Source organism: Platichthys flesus, chromosome 12 (genome assembly GCF_949316205.1).
Source record: "Platichthys flesus chromosome 12, fPlaFle2.1, whole genome shotgun sequence".
Lineage (NCBI taxonomy): Eukaryota > Metazoa > Chordata > Actinopteri > Pleuronectiformes > Pleuronectidae > Platichthys > Platichthys flesus.
This window is the reverse complement of record NC_084956.1, coordinates 14380964-14405225: the sequence shown is the minus strand read 5'-3', so window position 1 is coordinate 14405225 and position 24262 is coordinate 14380964. Positions and strand designations below refer to the sequence as shown.

At 40.4% G+C, this 24262-nt stretch overlaps 1 protein-coding gene across 2 annotated transcripts in view; it reads right to left on the bottom strand.

The window, feature by feature from the left end:
- The window catches only part of micu1 (mitochondrial calcium uptake 1), a 32621-nt gene extending 8906 nt beyond the window's left edge, over positions 1-23715 (bottom strand). Inside the window, exons 1-6 of one of the 2 annotated variants that reach the window (XM_062400626.1) lie at positions 23579-23715; positions 18853-19022; positions 17079-17274; positions 14133-14295; positions 10151-10194; positions 859-973 (exon numbers count right to left, since the gene is read on the bottom strand). In XM_062400626.1, the coding sequence (XP_062256610.1) occupies positions 859-973; positions 10151-10194; positions 14133-14295; positions 17079-17274; positions 18853-19016 (682 nt within the window). In that variant the 5' untranslated portion in view covers positions 19017-19022; positions 23579-23715. Of the gene's footprint in view, positions 1-858; positions 974-1346; positions 1676-10150; positions 10195-14132; positions 14296-17078; positions 17275-18852; positions 19023-23578 lie in introns of those variants that run through there. The other variant, XM_062400627.1, reaches the window with a different exon arrangement.
- Positions 23716-24262: the final 547 nt, after the last annotated feature.

The window sequence follows — 24262 nt, the reverse complement described above, 5'->3', positions numbered from 1 at the left end:
TCATATCTTATCTAGCATATTTCCATCTCAAATAAAGTACCCTCAGTCACTTATAAATTCAAACACGCAATACCATTATATGTAGGATTTCTACATACAGTTGTTTAATTCTCATCAATACTTCATATTTCCGAGTACTGCACAACACTATAACTATGAATTGCTTCAACAACCAAACTACTTATGAAGAAAATGTGGCGAGTAACTCTTTTCTTATGTAAGAAATAACTTTGACTACAGGAAAGCATTAAATGTGGGCAGTTACACTTAGAGGCTTAAAGCAATGTGTGTGTCCGTTAGGCAAAATATGACCCCCTTTGTACTATTTTTGTGGCCGTGTTAAATGGATTGAAACCAAACATAAGCGACCCTGCCCTGCCTGCTTAAAATGATTTGTCCTTGAAAACTTCCTCAGAGACTTTCTCCTTGTGAACGGATTACAATAAATGGCTGAGCTAAGCTAGAAGAGAGACACTTGCGTGCCGTGCTTCATTTCACATTCAGAGATGCGGATTTCATGTGAATCGACTCCATGCATCTACTACCAGTGGCTAATCAGCTAAAGTTACCTGAGCATCTCAAAGGCAATTAGCCTGGCAGACTCAAAGTAATTAACTTTGGCAGAATTTGAGATCACTCTGAATTGTAAAGCCAGCTTTGTATCCTGACTAATGAGATCATATTGGAAATTTAGTTTGACCTGATGCAGGAAGAAGCAGACAGAGGAGAGCGTCTTGGCACCGATTGGGACTGATTTGTGATACGAATGGTGGATTTTAAAGATGAAGGATAGAATGAGATGGGTCACAAGAATCATTAGATCTCTGGGAACACTGTGTTGTTGAACAATGTACTTACTTGACAGCACAGTGGTGAGAAAGATATAGTCTGAGAAGGAGATAAGGCCACATTCTCCCAGAGAGTAAAATATGCTGCCCTCATCTGCAAACTTCTCCCTCTCCTGGGCTATTTTCTGCTCATGCAGGTCAGGAAAATGGGGGAAAAGGAAAAGGTGACATTAAAAACATTTTACATGATTCAGCAAAAGCCTTAATACGTCTTTACAGCTCCAGGTGTGCCTTTTTGTGTGTGTGCAATCAAGTGTGTGTGTGTGTGTGTGTGTGTGTGTCTTAGAGCGAAGCTCAATTAGAGACACGCAAACACAGGAAAGCACACGTGCACGCACAATAAATTGTTGAACCAGTGTGAGTATGTATACACAGTCACAATAACAACCATGCAAGTGCTGCATACACATGAAGCCATACAGGCAGGTGAGAGTGGTAGTAACATGTTTATGGTCAGTTCAGATACAAAACACATTAGTCACCAGAGGTTGTACTCACAGTGTGAAACTGACATAAAGAGAGGGAAAACATCACAAGAGCACAGACGCACACAATCGATTAACCACGTCTTTAACATAACCGAAAAGTATTAATCGTTAAAAAGCACAAAGTGACTTTATCTCTTTCACACCCACACAAACGCACAGATATTTTGCTGCCAGCATGTGTATACTCACAACATTGCATGAAAAAGTGACCTAATCACATGCACACTACACAACTCAGTGATAATAGACTTGAAAGACAGTTTCCCGACTAGTACGACGCTCCAATTAAGAGAGTGGACAAGACGGACAGAGCATGCCTGAAGAGGGGTAGGGGGACAGGGGGCTGCGGGAGGTTGGGCCACACTGAGCCCGCGTGGAGTTACCTCCATCTGCAAGGGTTCCATTTCGGAGGAGGAGGAAGGAGGAGAAAAAAAACTGTTAGAGAGCAGCACGGCTTCTGCTGTCTTTAGCAGGGCCTTGAACGACAAAATCACATTCACTTTGTTGCACGCAGTACATCAACACACACAGGAAAATATCTTGTTCACAACAAGATAATTGGGGGATACCACTCAAATTAAGAATGCAATAATGTTTTGCCATCTCTGTAGTCTATAATTACAATTGTCACCCATGAACAACAGCAGTGCTGGCCAAAACTGGAGAAAATAAGGCAAAGACTGTGATTTGCCCAAAGTAGGAAATTATACTGCTCCACTAACAAGGCTCTTATCTAAACCTACTGTGTCTCCTTTTTCCATCTTTCCAAATATGTCCCATATTATCTAATAAAAGGAAATTAATGAACTGGGAAAACATGTGAATTTCTTCAATTTGGTGATCTCCCCTTTATAGCATAACATGAGCAACTTATTATAAAGCCTTTCCTCATAAACCCACTCCCTCCTCATAAGACACAGACTGATCATGTCCGCTGAAGACAAATAGTGTAAGCTTATAAATGTATCATCAATTTGTGTCTTTTTTAACTTTTACATACTGAAAATACAGTTAATTGTTATTTTTGCAGTCAAAATAGTTTTTTACAGCATAAACAGAGAAGGGAGTGGGAGTGAGAGGTGTAGGTGAGAGAAAAGTTATTTTGGAGCAAGGATACTGGTTTGAGAAAAAACAAAACAATTAAAACTCTTGGCGTCATAAGAGTTGAGGCTTTTAGGTGTTACTAAGTGGAAGTCTAAGTTGAAGAGAAGAATAGAAAGAAAGATACAGTTTGTACATAGAGGAACGAAGAGCATATTGATAAAGTGAGAATAGAAAAGGTTGGCATTTGCCTCCTTGGTTTGGAATGACGACCAATAGAGAACGCCTTCTGGGCACGAGGTGAACCGGAGTCCTAATGTTACAATAACATTAGACATAATACCTCACTATTATTTTTCAGTGTCTTCATTCAAGGGCAAAAACACCCTCGCAGAACAGACCAGATAAAAAAATACAAATCCAGTGGCCAAAGACTGGAACCAAATATGATATTCATCTGGTTGAAGAAGAGGTTTCAGAGAGTGTGGGGAAACACTCACTAATATTCACTGAGCTTCTTGATTATTCAGATGCAGCCTGTGTCCAAGTCAGAAGAGGACATGATTCTCTCTTTTAGGACCCAACTCTTTAGCCACAGACTCCCCTGCTGAGCTGACAATATACTGTAGCTTGTACTCTTTCTAATATACAGAGTGCTATTACACTGTAACTCTCTCCAGAAGACTTCTGCACTGATGATGCAGGCACGACAGTGTGCTGTGGGATCCATGGAGCTTTCAGGGGTTAGAGCTTGTACTGAAATCACATCTTATCTTCCCCGAGTCTTTTCTGTCATTGGTGCAAGCTATAGCTTCCAACTATATTGGATGCTCCAGCAATAAAACAGTACTCAGTAGTTAGACTAATATCGCCCATGTTGATTTGTTATTAAAGTAGAACAAACTCTGATAGTCATATCATCCAATATATATATATATATATTTAAGAAAAATTGGCAATGATTCCTATGTCATTGTCAAGCCTTTTTGACAAGAAAATTAAATTCAGGCTTGATATTTTACACTAAAACCATAACTGTTATGTAAAAAAGCCACAAATAAAACACCAATATTATCCTGAATATACAAACTTAAATTAATCTATCTATTCTGCATTTTCTATTCTGCTCGATACAAAAAAATGTGTATCAGCAAATGCCGATTCTGATAGATCTGTTAAAAGCTCATATAAACCAATACATCGGTCAGGCTCTAGTACAAAGGTGCATATATAAGATAAATGGTTAAAAGATTCATCTATAAGAGGTACCCATTAGGTCATTTGATTCCCCAGACATACTAAGCCTCTGTGTCTTATTAGTTTAGTGTTTCATCAGTTTCAATTCATCATTAAGTAAATTAAGGTTCATTCTCCTGTCAGTGTGTATCACTTGGTAGATGCCCATGTGTATGGGAGCATGACTTCTTTTTTAACTTCTGCCTTGAGCCCACTCATGTGATCATATATGGCTTCATGTGTCGACAACGTTATGAATGAGTCCTGGGGCTGTGTCCAGATGACAGGCTGAACCACCCAACTAGCCTGTGAGCTGAGGCAGAAACGCAGTGCTGACAGGGCTGCCGGCTGCACAGTGCTGAAGGCAGGGCAGTCAAATGTGCTGCAGTCATATTACACACAGAGATGGGGTTAAGAGTTCGGTCAGGGGTAATCTCTCCACTCCATCAGGCTATAGCCCGATGGCTGCCTGAGCCAAATTTAAACTCGCCTAAGGTTTAACAGCCCAACAAATGAGGCTCATACAAGTTAAAACACAGCCAGGAGCATGCATTCAAAAGGGGTATAAATCTCCGTCTGCTCATTTCACATGAGAGGCAAGAGACACTTTCTAAGCATAATAATGGAAATGTGTTAAAAAAAAGTTCTTTAGGAATCTCACATTTCACTGAAACTCAGCAAATGAAAAATGATTTTATTAATGATTTAATTTTGATGGCTTTCTTTTACTTCCAAGCAAACATATAACCTTACATTATTAAATCAATCACAAGGCACTGTTCTTCTGGCAGGTTAAATTACACTACAGCATTTCTGAAACCTTGTGTCATCATGTCATAAAAAGCAGTAAGCTGTTGAAGCGAATATGAGATGAGACATAATTCAACACATTATCCTATGGTCTTCTTACATTGAGATTAATATATAAATAATCTCTCCCATGCATTTACAGTGAGCTCTCTGTGCGGCCTGGCATTCGGCTAAGGAGCTGATGACAGTTCAGTCTTGGCCCTCTCTAATACCACTGTCCCGGCTGCAGTGCTCTGTTATTGATTAGACTCTGTCCAACACTGCGGCTGCAGACAACCCGATAACAGGATAGAGAGAGAAGTTGATGATGAAAGAACGAGATATAAGCCATGTAGTTTCCTCTTCAAGCTTTCACGCTACAGAGACAATGACTTTTCTAGGATATTGTCATGAGACTGTTGTCGGCACAGTCTTTTCTGAGTGCACAACAAAGAGATGCCACCAATGCTCAGGAAGCAACGGGATGAAATCTGCTCCCATTCTCTCTGTCTATGCATTCATGTGTGTGTGTGTATGGTGAGTGTTTACATGATGCCTCTTCCCACTCGACCACTCATCTCTTGTACAGGTGAGTCTAAGTAGAAGTCAATGTACTGGAGCATCACACCAGTGGGGATATGCAGATTTAAAAAAGCAAGAGACGAGTGAGGTTGTATAAAGAGAGGGGGACGGGGGTGTGAGACACACCCATTACAAATGGATCAGTAGCTTTATGTCCTTTGTGCTGCTTTGTGTGATGTGGGGTTACAGTCACTTTGACAGGTACATTAAAAAAGTGCATATAAAAAGAAAAGGGAATTCAGAATAACCTGCTTGAGGGATAAAGTCAACCCAGGTCTGTGTCTGACATTTATGAATGAAGGCTGAAAGTTGTCAGTGCACTTGTCCTATACTGCAAAACAGCCTCCATCAAGCCTAAAAAAAAAATAATCTCCCACTTCATATAATTCTATACTAGATACTCAGCCTTGAACACCACAGTTCACATCCTAGACCATCCGAATGGTTATGGGCGAGTTATTTCTCCTGAATGATGACACCTTGGGACCAAAACATCACAGTGTGTAGGTGAGCGGGCAGATGTGTGGGTGAAGAGAACATTATTGTATTAGCTTCCCACCTCTAGTCCCAGGGGTAGCTGCAGAGCAGGTGTACTTTTAATAACTCATAATTATTCTGGGAGCACGTTGAGAATAATGGGCCATGATGTGGAACGCTCAATAAACCCATTTTTGTCGCTGAGGAATGGGGGGAACCAAATTTGCTGACCGGGTGTACAGACAAGCCAACCTCTTCTTGATGAAGAAAGGGAAGAGAGAAAGTAATGGAGAGAAGAATTTGGTATCTAAGTGTGGTTATGTGCAAGTTTTCTTAGTAACACCAAAACAGACAGAGAGGGAAAATAAATCTTGTGACAGTTGAAGACAAGTCAGAGTGAAAAGAAAGAGAAATAGCGCAAGCAGCCGCCTCTGGGAGCTTCCTGCGAAATCAGAAGGAGTGAATATAACAACAGTTGGTGTAAAAAGATGTTGTTTCCATTCAAGCAGCCCCCACCACGCTCTGAGCATCAGTATCTGCTCTCAGTCGTATCAGGTCATGTGGCAGAGGCTGTGACTTTATACAGAGAGGGCCACAGCATGTAGGAACAGTCTCGACACATATTAGATCAAGTACTACCTAAACCATGCTCTACAGAAATCATGCAGCATTGACATCCGAACAATCCAGAGGATGGATTTGTGAAGGCTACCAAGCACATTAATACAGCCTCAATATTAGCTAGAAGAGCCATCTCCTGGGTCCAAAACCACCCTATGATGCCACCATGCGCAGAGAGGGGGCGCCACCACCAACAACTTGCTCTGTGAGACACAGGCAATAGAGCAGTGCATGCTGGGGAGAAGGCTTGAGTGCCAAAGCAAGTGGGAAGCTAGAGGTGATATTTCTCAGAAGATATGAACAGATGAGGAAAAAAGGTGTGTTTAAAAGCCAGAGGGAAGGAAGGGGAACAGCGCTGCTGATTTAGTATTGACCTATAAAGTTCCTGACAAGTGACTCAGTCTAGCAGTGCTAGCTTTGCAATACTTTACAGTCTTCTTGTAATTCCACTGTTAATGTAAGCCAGTGCAATTTGGGGCACTGACTAGTTTGTCCATTATGTAACATTGCTGCAGTGTTTAATTATCCCTGTGCAGGTAAAGTATTCACTGTTAATAATTCAACAGAGAAGGCATGGCATACAGCTGCCTCAAACAAGCTATGCAAAGAGCTCCAGCGCACTGTCCAATAACAATGCAAAGGTTGAGTTTGCATTTCTTTGTGCTCACTGGAGTGCATGTCAACTTCAATTTCTGACGCTCCCCGTCATTATACAGTGAATTTTTTTTTCTACTTGCCCTTTGCTGTGTTGACAGAAAGAAGCTTTCAGACGCGCTTAAAGATCAAATCCTATGGTAGACAAAGATAACAGGTCAATGCTACTTTATCTTCACTCATCAAAATAAATATCACAACAATTGATCACTGAATGTTTGTCCAGTGCACTGGAGAAACCTTTTGGGGCACGGCTGGAAACTAGTAGCAAGCAAATCTAAAATAATCAAACTCAAACACATTCAGAGAGGTCTAGGTGGTATTTGACTTCTATATGTGAGTGATACAAGTGATTTAAAAGCTCTGGTATATGGAATTAACAGATAAGGTAGTGTTGGAGAACACCACAAAAACAATAACACTAACGTTTCAACTACTTTTTTTAAATATGACATCTGGCAGTGTATAACTGTGCTTATCAGTGGCCACCTACTAAGCCCTAAACCGTTGATCAACCATGTATCTGCTTTTAAGACAATACGTTAACTGAGGCCATGTCCCTGGTTTCAGCTTTGCTAAATTTGGGATGTGGTCAACACAGAGAAACTATTTACTTAGCTGTTCCCCGGGACTAATGACAGTGAATAGCTAGGTCATCCATACTTCAAGAGAAGAGCGACAGAGTGAGTAATATAAAGAAAGTAAAAAAATAAATAAAAATTAAATAAAAAAAGAAGAGAAACGGAGGAGTAAGAAATATAAAGGAGAGGGAGGGAGTAGGTCGTGACTACGAAGTGCAGTTTGTCATTCAAGTGCACACATGCTGCTTAGAACACACCCCATACCTGCCAGAAGTCCTGCAGAGAGGGAGGGGCAGAACAAGGGAGGAGATGGGGATTAGGGAGAGGGAGGGAGACAGCAGGGGAGTAGAGGAGGAAGAGAGAAGGAGGATTCAGGAGTTTGTGGGAAGAATGGGGGTTCAGTAGATGAAATGATTGGGGGAGGAGAAAAAGTGGGAATTTCGGAGGCGGGTAGTTGGCGATGATGGTTATAACCGAGGAAGAGAAGAGAGAAAATGTAGGGATTACTTGTTATGTGAATGAGAGAGAATGGCTGATACAAATTAATCAACAGTTAACAATGGTAAGGTCAGGTCACATCAACATAAGATTACGGCAGCTAAAAGCAGGCCTGCATCATGATCAGGGTGGGGAGGAGAACTCACATGGAGTGAATTAACAACAGTGAAAAGATGCAGTCAAACAACTGGTTGAGCAGTCAGAGAAATCCCATTTAGGGCTCCTTAAATAACTGTGTTCCCATGGACAGGAGAGTAAAAATAAAACAAACCGGTTGAGTCAAAATGGACACTTGTTAAACAACCAAACAGGGCATGTAAAGTTGGCCTACATACAACCTGAACCTGGAACAATTGTGTGAGCAGCAGAGTGTGAGGAGAGGGAAGTAGCCAGAGGTTTATAATACATACAGTTTTATCTTACCCTCAACTATGAACAAACATTATGCATGTGACAAATCTCTCAGTTGGCTGTGTTATTTTTTTAATTAAACCACAGGAAGTGAGACATAGAGGTCTTGTAAGACAGCTCTTGTGTCATGCTAACATAAATACTATTCTTCTTTCAGCAAAAAACCTTAGCCTCATCATAGTTTACTTCAAGCTGAACCTCCCCTCGCACTTCACCACACCCTCCATCAAATTCAGGATTTACACACTACGGAGATTGCGCCATTATACTCGCCGCAGCCATTTCATTAAGGTCTGATTCATTGCAGTTTTAAGTTTCATGTGAACTCGATTTCATGGCTTCTTGGCAGGAAACTGTAATGGTTCGTTCCTCCGCCAACCAGTTAGGGGTGCCCATGAAGCCAATGAGGAGGAGGCATGCGTCTCTGGGCAAAAAGAGTTGGACGGAGCCTGTGTGGGAGGGGAGCTCTCAGGCCGCTCTGACCACGGCGGGAAAATCTCAGGGGACAACCAAAGCTAAACTCAGTATCAGAGAAAACCACGTGTTCAGGGATTTGCTTGGCAAATAAAAGAAACACGAGGCCTGAAGATAGGAACAACATTTACATAAGCAGACAAGGGCCATAATTACACCCCGCTTCATTTCCATTTGAGGCCGCCACAGATCGTAATGTTTACATTAGAAAAAAATATTAGTAAAGCACAAATCTCCCTCTTTGTGACTCTCTAAACCTTTTTCTGAGCATAATAATATTTAAGAATATTCAAGATATTCTGATTACTGACTTTAGTCTTATCTCATTATTTTTCTTTCATAGTAACTATTAGTTCAGAAACAGGAGCTAATGCAAAAAAAATAAAACTGAAATGTATGTTCTGTTAAAAGCGACATCATTCCACTTCAATTTTGAATGTTGATATAATATATAATTCAATTTTTTTTTTATCAAAGTTGTACCTGTAGTGGAAATATCACAGTGTGACATCATTACTTTCCAGATAGAAAGTCAGTAAAATAAACAGACAGTAAAATACACAGCTTGGCAACTACACTTTTTACAAGTTTCTAAGAGTATGATTTGAATTTCTTTTCATCTTTTATGTTGCTGTAACCCCTCTGTCTTATTTATTTCTATGACATTGAGTTATTGCTTCAATTCATAAATTGATTCTGTTTTATCCATCCATATATTTACATGTCACTTTAGCCAGAAAGATGAATGAATTTGGCAGTTTGATTTATATTATACTTCATAGAAGAAGTTCATAATGCTATGAGATTCAGAAAAGGATTATTACTTACTTATTACTAAAAAAAATAAAGGAATTCAATTTTAGTTTTGTGTTGAAAAGCAAGGCCCACTTAGAAGTTAGTTAACCTAATCACATTAGAAGTTAGTTTCTAACTCTTTCCTGAACATCCACGGCCAGAACTGATAAAACTCTGGGATGTGTATTCTGGTATTAGCAAGTCCACTTATCAAGTCCAAATGCAATTATCTTAATTGTATAAAAGAAAGATCAATATTTCAAAGTTAAATGACAAATTTCTGATAAGATTCATAAATGATAACTTAACAGACAATTTTTTTTTATTTAAAGTGGAAATGATCAGTTTTAAAAATATGTGCTTAAGAAAAATGCTGAAAAGTGAGAGCATTGTTTCTGAAATGACATTGGTACAGTTGAGTGGTATTGTAATATTGTGGTGACGGAAGCTTAAGACATCGTCAACTTAAGAAACATCAACAAAAAAAAATATTATCTGCATACCCACACACCGTAAAAGATAATAGCTAAGTGATACATTTTGTTTACTTAGGGATTAAAACATCTCTAAATCACAAAACTCCCTACAGCTGAACTCCATCATTGCTAAATAGACCATGTGTGCTTTTACCAACACCACAACACCCACTTCTTACCTTCCCATCATAGCGCTTCACAATGAACTGATCAAGACCTAGACCTGAAAAAGAGAAAGACCAACAGATTAGGGGTTTAATATACAAAATTAAATGAGAGATAGACTAGTTACACAGACTTCAAGTGTTATGCTGTGCATGAAACACTGCAAATAGTTGGTGTCATTACTGAGCCTCTAGTTATCAGTGGCGTAGAGTAATAATACTCATTAACCATCCATTTCCATTTGGCCAGGTTTTGAATTTAAACAATCAGCAGCATTCATAATTGACTCATCTAATTAGGGATGCACGATATGGATTTATTCGGCCAATATCGATAACCACATGCTTCACATGGCCGATCCTTACATTAATTTCACATTTCTTAAAAATAAGTTCATAGCCTAGTTTATGAACACCTGAGGTTAAAATAGCAAAATACAGTACGCAAACATGAATTAACATTCCACTGTTAACACAACAAAAACAGTTTTGACTCAGTTCATAAGTGTACGTTTAGTTTTTTAGTTAAGGCTCCTGCTCCTGCTCCTGCCCAGTTAGTGGTACTTCAGGTCTTTCTATGCAAATGTCATGGATTTATTTCCTAGCTAAATACATTCCGCTCCCTGAAAGGAAAACATAGAAATGTGATTACTCACACTTTTTACTTAACTTAATCAAATATACTCTCAAAGATAGGTTGTGAAATTTGCCTCAAAAAGACCACCATACCCTCAAACTAAAGTAATACGAGCTAATAAACCTTGTTGAGGTTAGTTATTCCTAAACTACTGTGAGACGCAGCAGTTCTCATCTATGAAATGGATCCGTAAAATAAATCAACATGTAATTCTTCAGAGAAAATAATCATACAGGCTCTTGATCACACAGAAGCAGCAGCAACACCGCCAACCGACTTTCTTAATATTTAGTGACAGTTGGAGTATAATCTCATTAAACTAAACAGTAATTAGTGAGTATCATAATTCTGTTTGAACTGGGCTTCATCAACATTATAGAAAACACCAAAGACCTTCACAAACAATCGACCACATTCCTCTGCAGAAAAATAATTCATTAATGTTAGTTACTACAATAAACAGCGATTCTGGGCCTGGAACTTTGAGCATAAACCCACATTCCTGAAACAAATACCATGCCAATAAGGTCTGTACCAATTCAAAGGCTGTTTCATATGAAAAAGACATTCAACTTTTGCCATGCTGGTCAATCCCCTTTAGCCCTCACTATTTTGCAATGTATTATGAGAAGAGCAACATACCAGTCATAAAATTCACATTTTGATTAACAAGTTCATAACAACCACTTGAAAGCAGCAATAATATCAGTCACTGTTAGATTAAGATTAAGATTAAGATGCATTTATTTGTCCCAAACACATGCACAGACATGCATGTGACGACCCTCCACTCCACTAGGTGTCTTCTCTCTTTCAGTTGTCCTGGTGGAGTGATGGGTCGTCAGGCCTGATAAGCCACACCTGTGCCCGGTCTGGTTATATCAAGACGACTCTTCCAGTTCGGGGGAGATCCCTTCCCGGTTGCAGACGGCTGTTTTTCACTTGGTTATTGACTTTGGCTATTGTTAACTTAGTGTTATAATAAATAATTGTTATTTTGTTCATCCCTCGTCCGTCTCCCTGGTTTTGTTGACAAAGCTCAGAGTCAGGCTGCGTCACATGGGGGCTCGTCCTATTGTGTTTAACCTTTTGAGTGTGACGTCAGAGGTTAGTGTTTAGTAGTGGTAGCAGCAGTGGCTGTGAGTGGTGGTTGTTTGGGAGAGCGACAAGTGCGGTGAGTAGTTTTGGTATTTGAATAAGCATTGTGTATCGTGTATTGTGTAGACGGGCAGTTGTGCTGGTTGAAGGGCTATCTTTTTATCGGTTGTGTGCCGCTGAGATCTGTTGTCTTGTAGTCATGTCAGTGGTAAGTTGCCGTGTTCTGTCCTGGTAGGATAAGAGCGTCTTCCCTTTGGAATTCGTTTGGGGGGTGGTTAATGTGGTGTGGAGTGGTTAGTAGCATTTGCTCGGGGACACTCCGTAGTTGCGGTGTGAGGTCGCCAGTTTCTGGTTGCCTTACCGGACTATCGGGCTTGGTGTTTTAAGGAGCCCGCCACAGAAGCGCCTGAAGACTAGGGGGGAGCTTATTTAGATTTTGGGTAGGCAGTTAGAGGGACAGGCCTCGGTAGCGCCGGTTGACTGGCAAGGCTGTGAGCTCAGTGGCGTTGTGGTTTTCTGATTGTGTTGACAGATTGTTCTGATGGCCAGCGTGGAGGATTTTCTCAAAGCTCCTTCGGAGGATTTGTTGAACAGCTGTTCTAGAGACCAGCTGTTGGAAATACCGGAGCGTTATCATGCGCAGGTCGGGGATAAGAGGTCGAAAGAGGGCATTAGGTTTAGCATAAAGACGCATTTGGTAGAAGCAGGGATTATCATAGAAACTTATGCTGCTGCTGATTTACCTGTTGCTATGCAAGCTAGGTTTTCTTTTGACCAGAACAGGGAATTGCTTTTGTTGCAGATGAAGAGAGAAGACACCTAGTGGAGTGGAGGGTCGTCACAACACTCATCCAGGTAGGGAAATCTAACCTCAGCTTTTGACCCATCTGGTGCAGTACACACAGAGCAGTGAGCGACCATGTACGGCGCCCGGGGAGCAGATGTTGGGGGAGTAAGGTGCCTTGCTCAGGGGCACTAGACAGGGTAGGGAGAATCCTCTTGGATTTTTGGACAGATCAATCCAGGTTGTCTTTTTGTTGTTTCTCCGTGGAGTCGAACCAGAGACGAACCAGAGACCTTTTCTGCCCATAGATTTCTGTAACTCCCAATCCATTCCAGACAGACAACTCAAAACAACACTCCTGAGTTACTTATCAGGTCTGGAGGTCATTCATCATTTATCAGACAGAACAATTTTCTGAGTATTTAAGTAACAAAAGCAGCTGAGACCATCACTTTTTAAAATCGAACAGGGAGTCTGTGGGTTAACTCCACCTGGAGAAAAAAATTGCTGGCTGTAAAGTAGACTGCAGGTTCTCATGGCTTTTTGATCTGCTTTACTGTGCTTCTCTTATCCAATAGAGTTCAGCTGATCTTTACTTTAATTCCAGTTTAAAAGTCAAAGACAGGACAATGAAATGAAGTGGGTCTTATAATGGAAGGCCAATGGGGGCCAAGTCATGAGCGTGGTTAACAGATGGAAGTGCTGAGGTGATCAGGAAAGGCAGGCCTGTACGTGACAGGCCCTGCTCAGTCCTTATTAAGTGCTAACTACGTTTCCATGACTGTGAATCCTCAGGATGATACCTTTCTTACACACTGAGCATTCAACCACAGATCTGTGATAGAGGCGAATACACACTCACACACATACTAAAATTACACATAAATCTAACTGGATTTTGGTTTTGAATAACAAGATTTTGGCAGATAGAGTCAAGACTTGGACTGAAACATGTGTATGCCAAGTTAAGCTCTCTGCCATCCCAATCCTCCCATGGCTCAAGATCAAATATCTCTCACTTGCTTCATGTGTGACGCCCAAGGTCTGCTCTGTTTTGAAGCTGTTAATTGATACACCAACTGCTGTGTCGTGATTCCCTCAACTCAATGTGATTGGACAGTTTTGTCGACCCCCCCTCTCCCCACCTTCCTGCATACTTGTGAGCACAGTCAGAGGGATGGTTAAATAATGAACTATGCTAAGTCCTTATCTGCGATGTGTGTGGTACGTGTGAAAGCGGAGTCATATCTCTCCACCAGTGGGAAACACCGCACCATGAACAGAGATGACTGTAAACTATCTGCATGCATGTACACTTACACATGCAAGGCCTCCAGGGCGCCTATTAGGCCAAAATAGCTGAAATATTTACTTTATTCTTAAGAAATAATGACAAATTGTGAAACTACAATATAGGGCCATGCCAGTGAATGTTAAGAAATCAAAGAGCAAAGGTAGCAGGAAAGAAAAGAACTCACTCTCAGGCTGCTTCTCATTTGGAGTGATGGAGCGTATGAAGTCCTGGGGCGTCATGTATACCTCAGCATCTCCATGCTCGCCAATGACCTTCAGGGTGGCAAAATAGCGGAAAATCTTGTCTGGAGTCGAGTAAGCCCTTATCCTGTTCTCATACTCCATCACCTGCCAACCAGACAGGAAGCATAAATAATCTAGCAGAACTTTAATATACAGTAGGGTGCAGAAAGTGACCAAAGATTTGGACTCCACTGTACCAAAACAACAACATCAAAGAAACCTCAAAATGTAATTCCTGTGAGCAGCAAGGAAAATGGCCTGAGAGAGATTGAAGAGAGGGCCGAGTGGGTAAAGCAGTGACCAGAATAGAGAAGTTGGCAGCAGCATAATAAGTTGTCAGTTCTGATGGGGAGGTTTATTAACCCCGACTCAACTACCTCATTATGAAAACAGGAAATAAACTACCAGGGGCCGTCTGACTGATGGGATAACATGAAAGGAGACTTCAAGTTTTCACAGCTTCCCACTTCAACATTTTAAACACATCTTTTAAGCTATGTTTATGTATGCCATAATTCAGAAGTTTTGAGCCCTTTAAACTGAGACTTTTAACATTTGTTTTAGTTTGAATACTGTAGGGTTGTGTTTCAGTATGTACGGGGGGAAATATGGACTTTTGGAAATGTTAACACAGTCACCCACTGATGTGTTTTATCAGACTTGACAGATATTTCAGCTTTGAATGCTTAGTGTTTCTAAAATAGTAGGGCCCTGCTCACGTCCTCTCTCCCACACCAACACATTGACAATAGAACCAACTGTATACTCAGCTGGCCAAAAACAACATAATCTGGTCTCCGCGAATAAAAACAATGTACATGAGTATATGCACATAGAGCAACGACGTGAGATACAATCACAATTGGTCACTCAAGACACAGGGGGAGACACAATTTTAATTGTTAGGTGTGAATTGATAATCACAGAGCTCTCTACTTGTGCCTCAGATCACCTGAGGCAGCGTTTAATACCTGGTCTGAGCATGGCCTCAAAAACCGGCCTTATGTAATCTGCTTTATGTTTAAACTGGCATGTGCATCACTAATGTACTTGAATATTTTCGAAATTTTTCAGCCTTGTTACTCATAAGCCATGTCAGTTTTATAAAGTTTCAAATAGATGTATCATAACTGAGAGACTGACCGTCGGTCTGCGAGCAGTCTGCACAGGTGGTTATATTATGTGGCGCTGAATGATTGTGTACCCTAAACAAACTCCCTATGAAAAGGTACGTTATTTTACAGCTTCAAATTTGTGAGCTGACGCACCCACTTCAATGAGAATGCCATACAGACTGATCAAACCAGATTTTTATCTTGAGTTTGTAACTATGATTAAGAGCTTTTCCTGCTCTTTACAGAAATCCCCACAAGTGTGTTCGATAACATAAGCAACCATCATTGTATCGGCGAGAAGTTGTGGAAATGATCTATTATCTCCTGAGATTTGCAGGCTACTAAACTTGGCATCAACCACAATGATTGAGACTGAAATTTGTTCTTTTGACCTTTCAGCATTTTATGCTCCCTCTCTCCCTTTCCATTAAAAAAATTGAATTAACTGTGTGATGTGTTTGTGTGTGTGTGTGTGAGTGTATGTTATTTATCCGACACGAGAGTGGTAAATCAGCTTAAAAGAAAGGAGGTGGAAGCACGGAATTTTAAAAACACACACAGGGAATATTACATTTACTGCATTGGATTTTGAATGTTGCAAAAACACAAATGAACCAAAAACTCAATGTTAATATCCTAAAAACTTGCTAAGGTTTTAAGTACTTCCCACCACATTTATACAGGACTCACACACAAATGTGTAGGAGACTTCAACTGCAACTCTATTCATTCACTTTGAAGTGGATGACTTCATGCATTGCCAGACTGCATTGCATGGCCCTGCTTTTGCTGCCCTTGGCAAAGGAGCTCAACTTTTCATGCGGCAGCTGAGACACCAGCCAATCAGATTGGGTTTAAACAAACACTAAAGCACAAGCCCTATCCAATCAAATTAATACGAAAGAGGAAGCAGAAACAGATGGCTAACCTGCTGTGTGTTCATCTGCAGATTTTGTTTCCCATGCACTTCTCTTCAGAATTGCATTAATAGCTAGCATGGCACGTTAGCACGAAAGCCAGCTACGATATGTTTCACAAGCATGAAATTGTTGTATGATGATCGTGCCAGCACCAAGAGTTGGGCAGCCCACCATTAACGCAACCTGTTTGTTTGAGTCCAGCGTTTACAAACCTCTATCAACACTTGAACATTCAATGGCAATACCAGTTTGAAGTATGGATGCACATTAGGCACATGCAAGGCAAGACATTTTCTTTTATATAGTGAGTGAGCTGGCATACATTTTTTTACCAACACACCACTGAACTCTATGTTGCTTGAACCAGTAAAACAGTTTGCTGCTTAGACATACATTATGCTTTCAGCACTGTATAGCTGATACAGCAGCAAGAGTGATTGCACAATTTAAACATCTGCACCCATTTGTAAGACTTACTATTGCATCATGTTGTTTGGGAAAAAAAATGCATCTACTGTTCAATGCCCTCCTTTCCTTCTCCAACAAACAATATGCAGAATAATAAACCATGTCATTACAAACTTGGCATAATTTTCAAAACCCTTTTTTCCCCTCTGCTTGTCCTCTGTCATCTGCGGCCTAATTAAAAGCAATAAAATCTTATGTTGGTGGTACATTTCTGTTATTTATGAAGTGCGCTGATTACAATTGTTTTTCTTCGTAAAATATTTTGTCAAAATATACTGACGTGTTCATTTTTAGCATTGATTAGGAGGGTGTTAAAACACCATTCTGGATGTGAATTAAATAGGGGAGTGTCTAAATGGCAGAATGTTTGCTGTTTATTGATTACCTTGCGGTCACGGAATCCAGAGCGTGGCTTCTTTTTTTTTTCCTCTGCCCCTTCATCCTTCACTTCCTTATCTCCGTTGCTGGCCTCCACCGATTTCTCGGACTCCGTCTCAGACTCTGTATCCCTCATAAAATCAGCTTCCTCTCCTCCTGGTTGCTCAGAGTGTCGAACAGAAGACCCAGCGTCTGCGTAAGCTCTTTTTTTAAACAAAGAAAGAGATTAGACAAAGATTAATACCTGAGGAATAGTTCGATACTGACTGTCAAGAAGGTTACGTATAGCAATGTCTCTGTGTTTTGCAATGGTACCAAGTAGAACAGGGGGAGTAGGTAGCTGAATAGAATTTTGTATGTGTTTGTGGGCTGTGGGTAAGATGCAAAGCAGAGATAAAAGAAGAGGAATGAGAGAGATTATCTGCTGCACTGCATTTTGCTTGTCTGTGCAATACGCAGAGGTTTACCATGCCAGCCCCAACTTGACTATTTTTCTGGCTAAATGGAAAATTGGAATAATAATAATAAATAGCTGGGTCTCTCTGAAGCAGGCTGAATAATTCAGTTTAATGAGACACACGGGGAAGCCTGGGGTGAAGGCCTGGAACAGTCTTGTCCCATCAGTCTCAAATGCCCTGAGGTACCATCCATCACTCTGCCTACTGCAGCACAGTCACTGTGTCCCCATAGAGCCCTCAAGTCAACACGCTCTTTACCATTTCGCCTTAACTAAACACCAGCCTTCTTAGTAATGGATAGTCATAAAAACAATGTGACACCCCTAGGGTGGTGGCTTGGGATGTCAACAAAGAAATGCAGGTAAGCAACTTCAATGGGAGGTTTCACTAACAATTGTGTAACGTTGGGAAATTGAATCTGGTATGTGCTCAAGAGTTGAGCTAATGTTAGAGACTGCACTTCAAACAATAGAGTAGAAAGTAAAATACAAAAAAATTGAGATAAAAAGAAATCTGAGAAATGAAAACAGTCACATGACATTATTGCAAGCAACACTGTATTTGAAGATGGAGAATTAGTCTGTGTGAAAAAGTGAAGGTTTACTGGCAAGCCATTGGCAATCGAGTATTTCCCATTAATTACCTCTGCTGCGGTGGCCTGCCACGGTTACATTACAAATCTGAATTTTATTTTACCCTCCAGCAAATATGAAAAATCTCCATATTTCTCTTCATTTTGCTTTCAATTTGTGTGTTTTGCCTCAAAATCCCTCTGCTTTGACCTGTCGTTGACTGGGACGAATCCAGCCGCCTCGATGAACCAGTGGCTCGTCAAAAAATCTTTGGACAGACATAGCTCAGAATAGCATCTGTACCTTCTGCTTTAACTGTGCATTTTCATGTGAAGGGCATAACACCTGGTATCTATGTGTACCGGTCATTTGGATGTGCATCAGAGCACACTGCATGGTTTTTCACTCGGCAATCCCCCATGATCAACCTTCAGAAAATGTTTGTCTTGACGGAGATCATTTAACGTATGACAGTGGACGCCTCACGCATCAATGGAAGTGAAGCTGCCATGCAAGGGAACTTGCGGGTCACTGTCTTCCCCAAGTACATTTCCAAGATGAGGACATAAGAAGTCATGGATTGGACGCTCCAACCAATAATTCTGTGTGTGTTCTTATGTTTGCAAACCAGATCGTCTTAAACTGAATAAAGGATACAATTTGTATTTCTTAAAGTAAGTGTCAGAAGGTCATTATTATTTTCTGAACAGTATATAGAATTGGACAAACGTAGTCATGGTACAAGACCTACCTTTTCCAAAGCAGCCCAGCGCTAGCAGACACACCAGTTACCCCAGCCAGGGCTGCCAGCATCAGCCTCTTCTGGCCAGGCCTTCGCACTGCCCCACTGTGGTAGCGGCGGGACAACTGCGCTAGCCCCACCGAAACAGCGGACAACAGCCGCAAGCGGAACATCCTGCACTGAAAAAAGAATTAAAAGACATAAAGCTGACACCCTATTAAATTAGAAACACTTAGAAAAAAACATTGTCTTCGTATAACTACTAATGTGCAAACTGTTTAACTTGTATCTTCTTTAATTTCTGAAACATGGAGGGTTAAGGCCCTGATAAACAAACAAGTGTTGGATACAAATTGTGAAAACAATGCCAACTATTAATGATACGCGCTTGAAATTTTCAGGGTTACATTTCCATTTTAAATGGTTGGCCTGTAGTTTCATATTTGATCAGATATTGCTTGCTGGAAATTGTGTTTAAAATCATTTTGGGATTTGAGGCCCAAAATTTCTTCCAACTGAACCACATATCTTTTCAATTTTGTATTATTGTACGTTTTATTCATGTTATAGGTAAACATAGCAACTAGATGTCGGACATTCAGATTTATGACGCAGTGGAAATTTAATTTCATGATAATAAAATAACAAAGTGTACTCTAAAAATCACATCATTACAAAAATTTGAAAATGCACTAAGTTGGACCCAAACTATCAAATATTTGTGCTATGGCTTTTGTTTGCACAGCTGTGTGCTTTTGTCATTTGTGTCCCTGTCCCCCCTGTAACCTTATTATGGTAATTAGCTGATCATGGTCTAACACTGTTTTCACCTGTTCCTCATTGTGTTAAACCAATGATGTTATCCCTGGTTGGTTCTCAGTATGTACTGAAGCCTCTGTGTGTGACCTGTCTCTGTGCCACCAGTGGTCTGTGTTTAATGAACAGAATAAATCCTGGCTCTACAAGACTGAGATTGGAAAGATTAATTGGAAAAACTAGAAAATACAATGTTTATTTACTTCTCATTATTTTCTTCCTCACTTGCATGGTTACCTTAGTTGCTTGTCAGATTGACAGACAACTCCACCTCAAACTAAATTGCAAAACTCACTTTTCAGTGAATGAACTAACACAAAACACAGCTGTCCAAAAAACATTCTGTTAAGTGTCCAATTACTTTTGAACCTTTGCAATTCGGGTACTACATGTGAAAAGGGCCTATATCTCATATACAGTTCTTTCAATGTTGATGTTCACTCACTTGAATCAATGCTAAGACTTGTCACTTTAATACAGTCTCAATCATTTTATTGCAAATGTTATATTCTACAGCTAAGAGCCTGAAAATCAGGAAAACTCTACAGCAGTACATACAATACTCAGACAAGACTATATGCATCATCTCAAAATAACATAGACACAGGCACACAATCCAGTGAAGTGCTGTCAAGTAAGGATTTGGAGAATGTGACCAATAACTAATTAGCACTTATCTCAAAGCTTAGCACAACTGCAGCTAACTCTTTGGACCTGTCATCAAACCTGCACTTTGGGCCAAGAAAAATCCACCCTCGACTTTCTATGTGTTAATATCTTAAAATCCTCACACACCCAAATGAACAAACAACACAAAGCCAGGGTAAAACTAATTTCCACCATTGCAGCTAAGCGCCAGAAATTCCCAGGCTGTTGCTTAATTAATCAGTGTCACGGGAAGACGATTAACAATTAAGCAAAGTGGGCTACTGGTGTGCGTCTCTGTGGCTCGTGTGTGCACTTTTAAAACACTGCGGGATGGAGGAGTTCATCTCACTGAGGCCTGAAGCTGTTAAATGTCATTATGCTATCAACAATCCAGAAACTGTTGGACAAAATGACTCGACTGAAAGACAAAAGACGTCATAGTCTGTGCGTGATTGTTCACCAGGATGGAAAACTGACAGACTGAGACGGAGACCAAGTTCACATTTCTGAGAAGCCTGGTTCTAAAACACATGCACCTAAAGACTACACAAACAAGAAGATCAAACGAGGGTAGAACATGAGGACAGTGGTTGGTCCATACAGCTGTATAATAAAAGTACCTAACAACAAGAACAATGACCCATATTAGTACATAGAATGAGGCCGTAATACTTAATAATTTCTCAAATGTATCACTAAGGGAATTTGCCGATTTCAGCTTGAAGTGTTTTTTGGGGTTTTATGTTCAACTGGGAAGATTTGTTTATTCACTGGCACAACAAAACCATGACATAAACAATGTGCCAGACAAGCCTAAATCATACACAAGAGGCAAAGGGATAAACACAAATCACAGATACATTTTTCTTGATCACTTTGGCCCAGAGCTGCAAGCTGAGGTCCGCCAAACTTTGGATTGTGCAATTAAAGTCTGCCTGGAGCTTTGAAATATGCTTATTGAGTTTAAATGAATCATTTTCAAAATGGGAATTACCTATGATCTGTAAAATCCCCAGCTGGGGAGCCTGTAGCTTGTACAGAAAATATTTTTTGCAGCTGAGGAAAACAAAAGCTTAATTTTTTGTAATGGACCAGTAAAAAACAAAACAGAAACAGATCACTGAGTTCTATAAAAGAACACTCCTACATCAACATCAGCCAAGTAGGAATTGAGTTAAACTACAATGCTGCCCTCCTGATAGAATAAGGCATGGAACTTTATTCAACAGACTGATGTCTCAAGCTGCTCCGTTTCACACATTCAGTCCTTAAAATCAGGTTACAAAGTTCAATTGAACCAGGTTTTAACCTGGTACCTAGCAAGTCTATTAATCTCCCCCACTTTACAGTAATATATGTATTTCAGTTGTGGATTATCCCATCTAAAAAACGGAGTGCCACCTGAACAGCAAAGGGCACAATAAATTATAATTTGTGTCTTATACATTACTCTAAATTAATAGTAAACTTGGCAGTTCCAAGATGCTAATTCTGCAGTTCTTCCGTTGCTCAGGGATGTTTTCTGCCTCTGAGCGGTTAACATAAACAGAGAGCGGGTATTATTGTCAGGGGTAGCAGTAGCGCTGAAGAAGAAAAGTTTGTATGTAAACCTTCTACCCTCAGTGTCTCATGAAAACAACATTCACCAATTTGGAAAAATAAACCTCTTTCAGACATGAACCTCGGAAAGTGTCCATACAACTGAGAACAAAGTTTGCTTTTTGCATAGAAAGAACGTAGCAAGAGATTCCCACAGTCAGACTTGTTGGAAACAACAGGGAAATCTCATGAGCTTTCAGGTGAGGGGTGGCATCTGGGTAGAGCATGCTGGAGGATGGACATAAAATATAGATTCCACTGCTTAAGAGATACAGGGAAACATTTATTGATCCTGAAACTTGACATGCAGAGAGTGGGAGTCACCATGAACAATAGTGAGATGAAATATGTATGTCACCTCTCAAGGATTTTTCAGAAATAATATATGAGGCAGTTTATGAGTGCTATAATGAAAAAGGGGCCAACTTTACCATACATTTTCTCAGAAATTCTACAGTAAAATCTCTAGAGGTGTTCATCTTCACTAGCCTCATGATTTGATTACGATTCAGCAGTCAACGATTCGCTTCACAACGATGCATTGCAATGCAGCGCCACTGCACTGAGAGACTCTGCTCCTCTGATGTTTGCTAATCACTCACACTTAGAACTGAAGAATCTTTATAAAGAACCTGCTGAATTCGTATTTTTTTTCCTGGTTAAACTGGGCATCGCTTCTTCTGCAACAATGAAGTTAAAACAAGGCGTTGCGTCGTCGTAATGATGCATCTAAGAATAGAGAAATGTCCACACCTCTTAATATCACTTGATACCTGACATGCAGACAATGGGCGTAACCATGAAGAAGGGTGAGGTGAAATATTTGTGTCACCTCTCTTGGATATTTAAAAAAAATAAGATTTAATATGAGCAGGTTATGAGTGGAACAGTGAAAAAGTGGCCGACTTTACCTATAATTTTCATTAAAAAAATATTTACTTATAATTACAATATTTCTTGTTATTTTCTTGTGTGGACATCATGTCAACCATCCATAATAAGTGTCATCATCAAATTAAGGTTTGTCTTCGGGTTGTCTTCCACTCCAATAGATACACAGGGTGAATTTAGTTTATAGCAGAATAAATAAATGAAATAATATTGCAGAGGTTACCTCAACACTAACCTGTCAGGCAGTGATAATTTTTTTGTTCTTGCAGCTTTCACTCATACATCTGACCACAAACCATTAAATAAGTCTTCTCGGGAGAGTTGGGGTGTTTCACATCAACATTTAACAGTGTCGTTAAAAGTTAGCACTAAACGTTGAGCGGAAAATGTGTGTAAGTCAGGAATATAATGTTTAAGATGCGGATGTTGTCATGTCTGGCATGATGCACAAGAACCTCAGTGTTTTGTTTTTTGCCCCAAGTTAAGCTAACTGACAGCAGACTTCTGTAAAACAACGTCTGTCGTCAGCTGTCTGCTCACCGACAGCAGTCGACATGTTTTCACCGTCAGTCCTCAGCATGTATGACGTATTATCACGATGTGACGGACTTGACTATCGAGTCCAGCCGTCACAGTATCGGTTCGTGGGGCAGCTAACGCTAGCCAAGCCAGCAAGCTAGTGGTGGACGTCAGGATTAAATGACAACTGTTAGCTCCCGGTTAGCTGCTACATATCGACGACGCGCTGCTATATTAGCAAAGAGGAGACACGGTTACTCACAGTAATGACAACTTAGACGCCGGTCGCTCCAAATGTGTAGCTGCGCCTTCTGCGTTGGAGAGTCCGTCTGCAGAGATGGAGCCGCAGACAGCAGTTCCGTGTTCGGCAGCGGGGCGGAGCAACATCTGCGTCCCACGCCCCGCGCGCGCTGCTCAGCCGCTGGGTAGGAGGAAGAAAATGAGCCGTCTTCTGTTATCTCATCGATGAGGAATATCGTACACCCCGTCCATCACCACATATAAGAGGTAAAGGTTTTAAATCAGTCGTCACCAAAAGATAAAACATCTGTATAGGATATGGAGAAAAAACGTGGGTAGTAAAAAATCAACGATTGCTTCCTAAAAGCACCTCAGTCTAAACCAGTCCTCTCTGGTAATATTGTTTATAACTGACTAAGTTAGAAGGAAAATATCCAACCCCGAAACCAAACTCACCCACTGCAACAAAAAAAGTTATAAAGCACCCTGACATTATCTCCAAATGCTGTCATCTTTGCATCTTTGGCGACAAAAGTTACATCAAGACAAAAAGAATTTCACACCTGCAGTCAATATTAATGATTATCACAATAAATTTAAGTTTACAGGCTGATTTTGGCTCCTGCGTGAAGGTTGTCGTTTAAACTGTTCTTCTTGGGCAGAGAATGAAAACACAAAACATTTGACCAATCTAGGGTTGAACAAT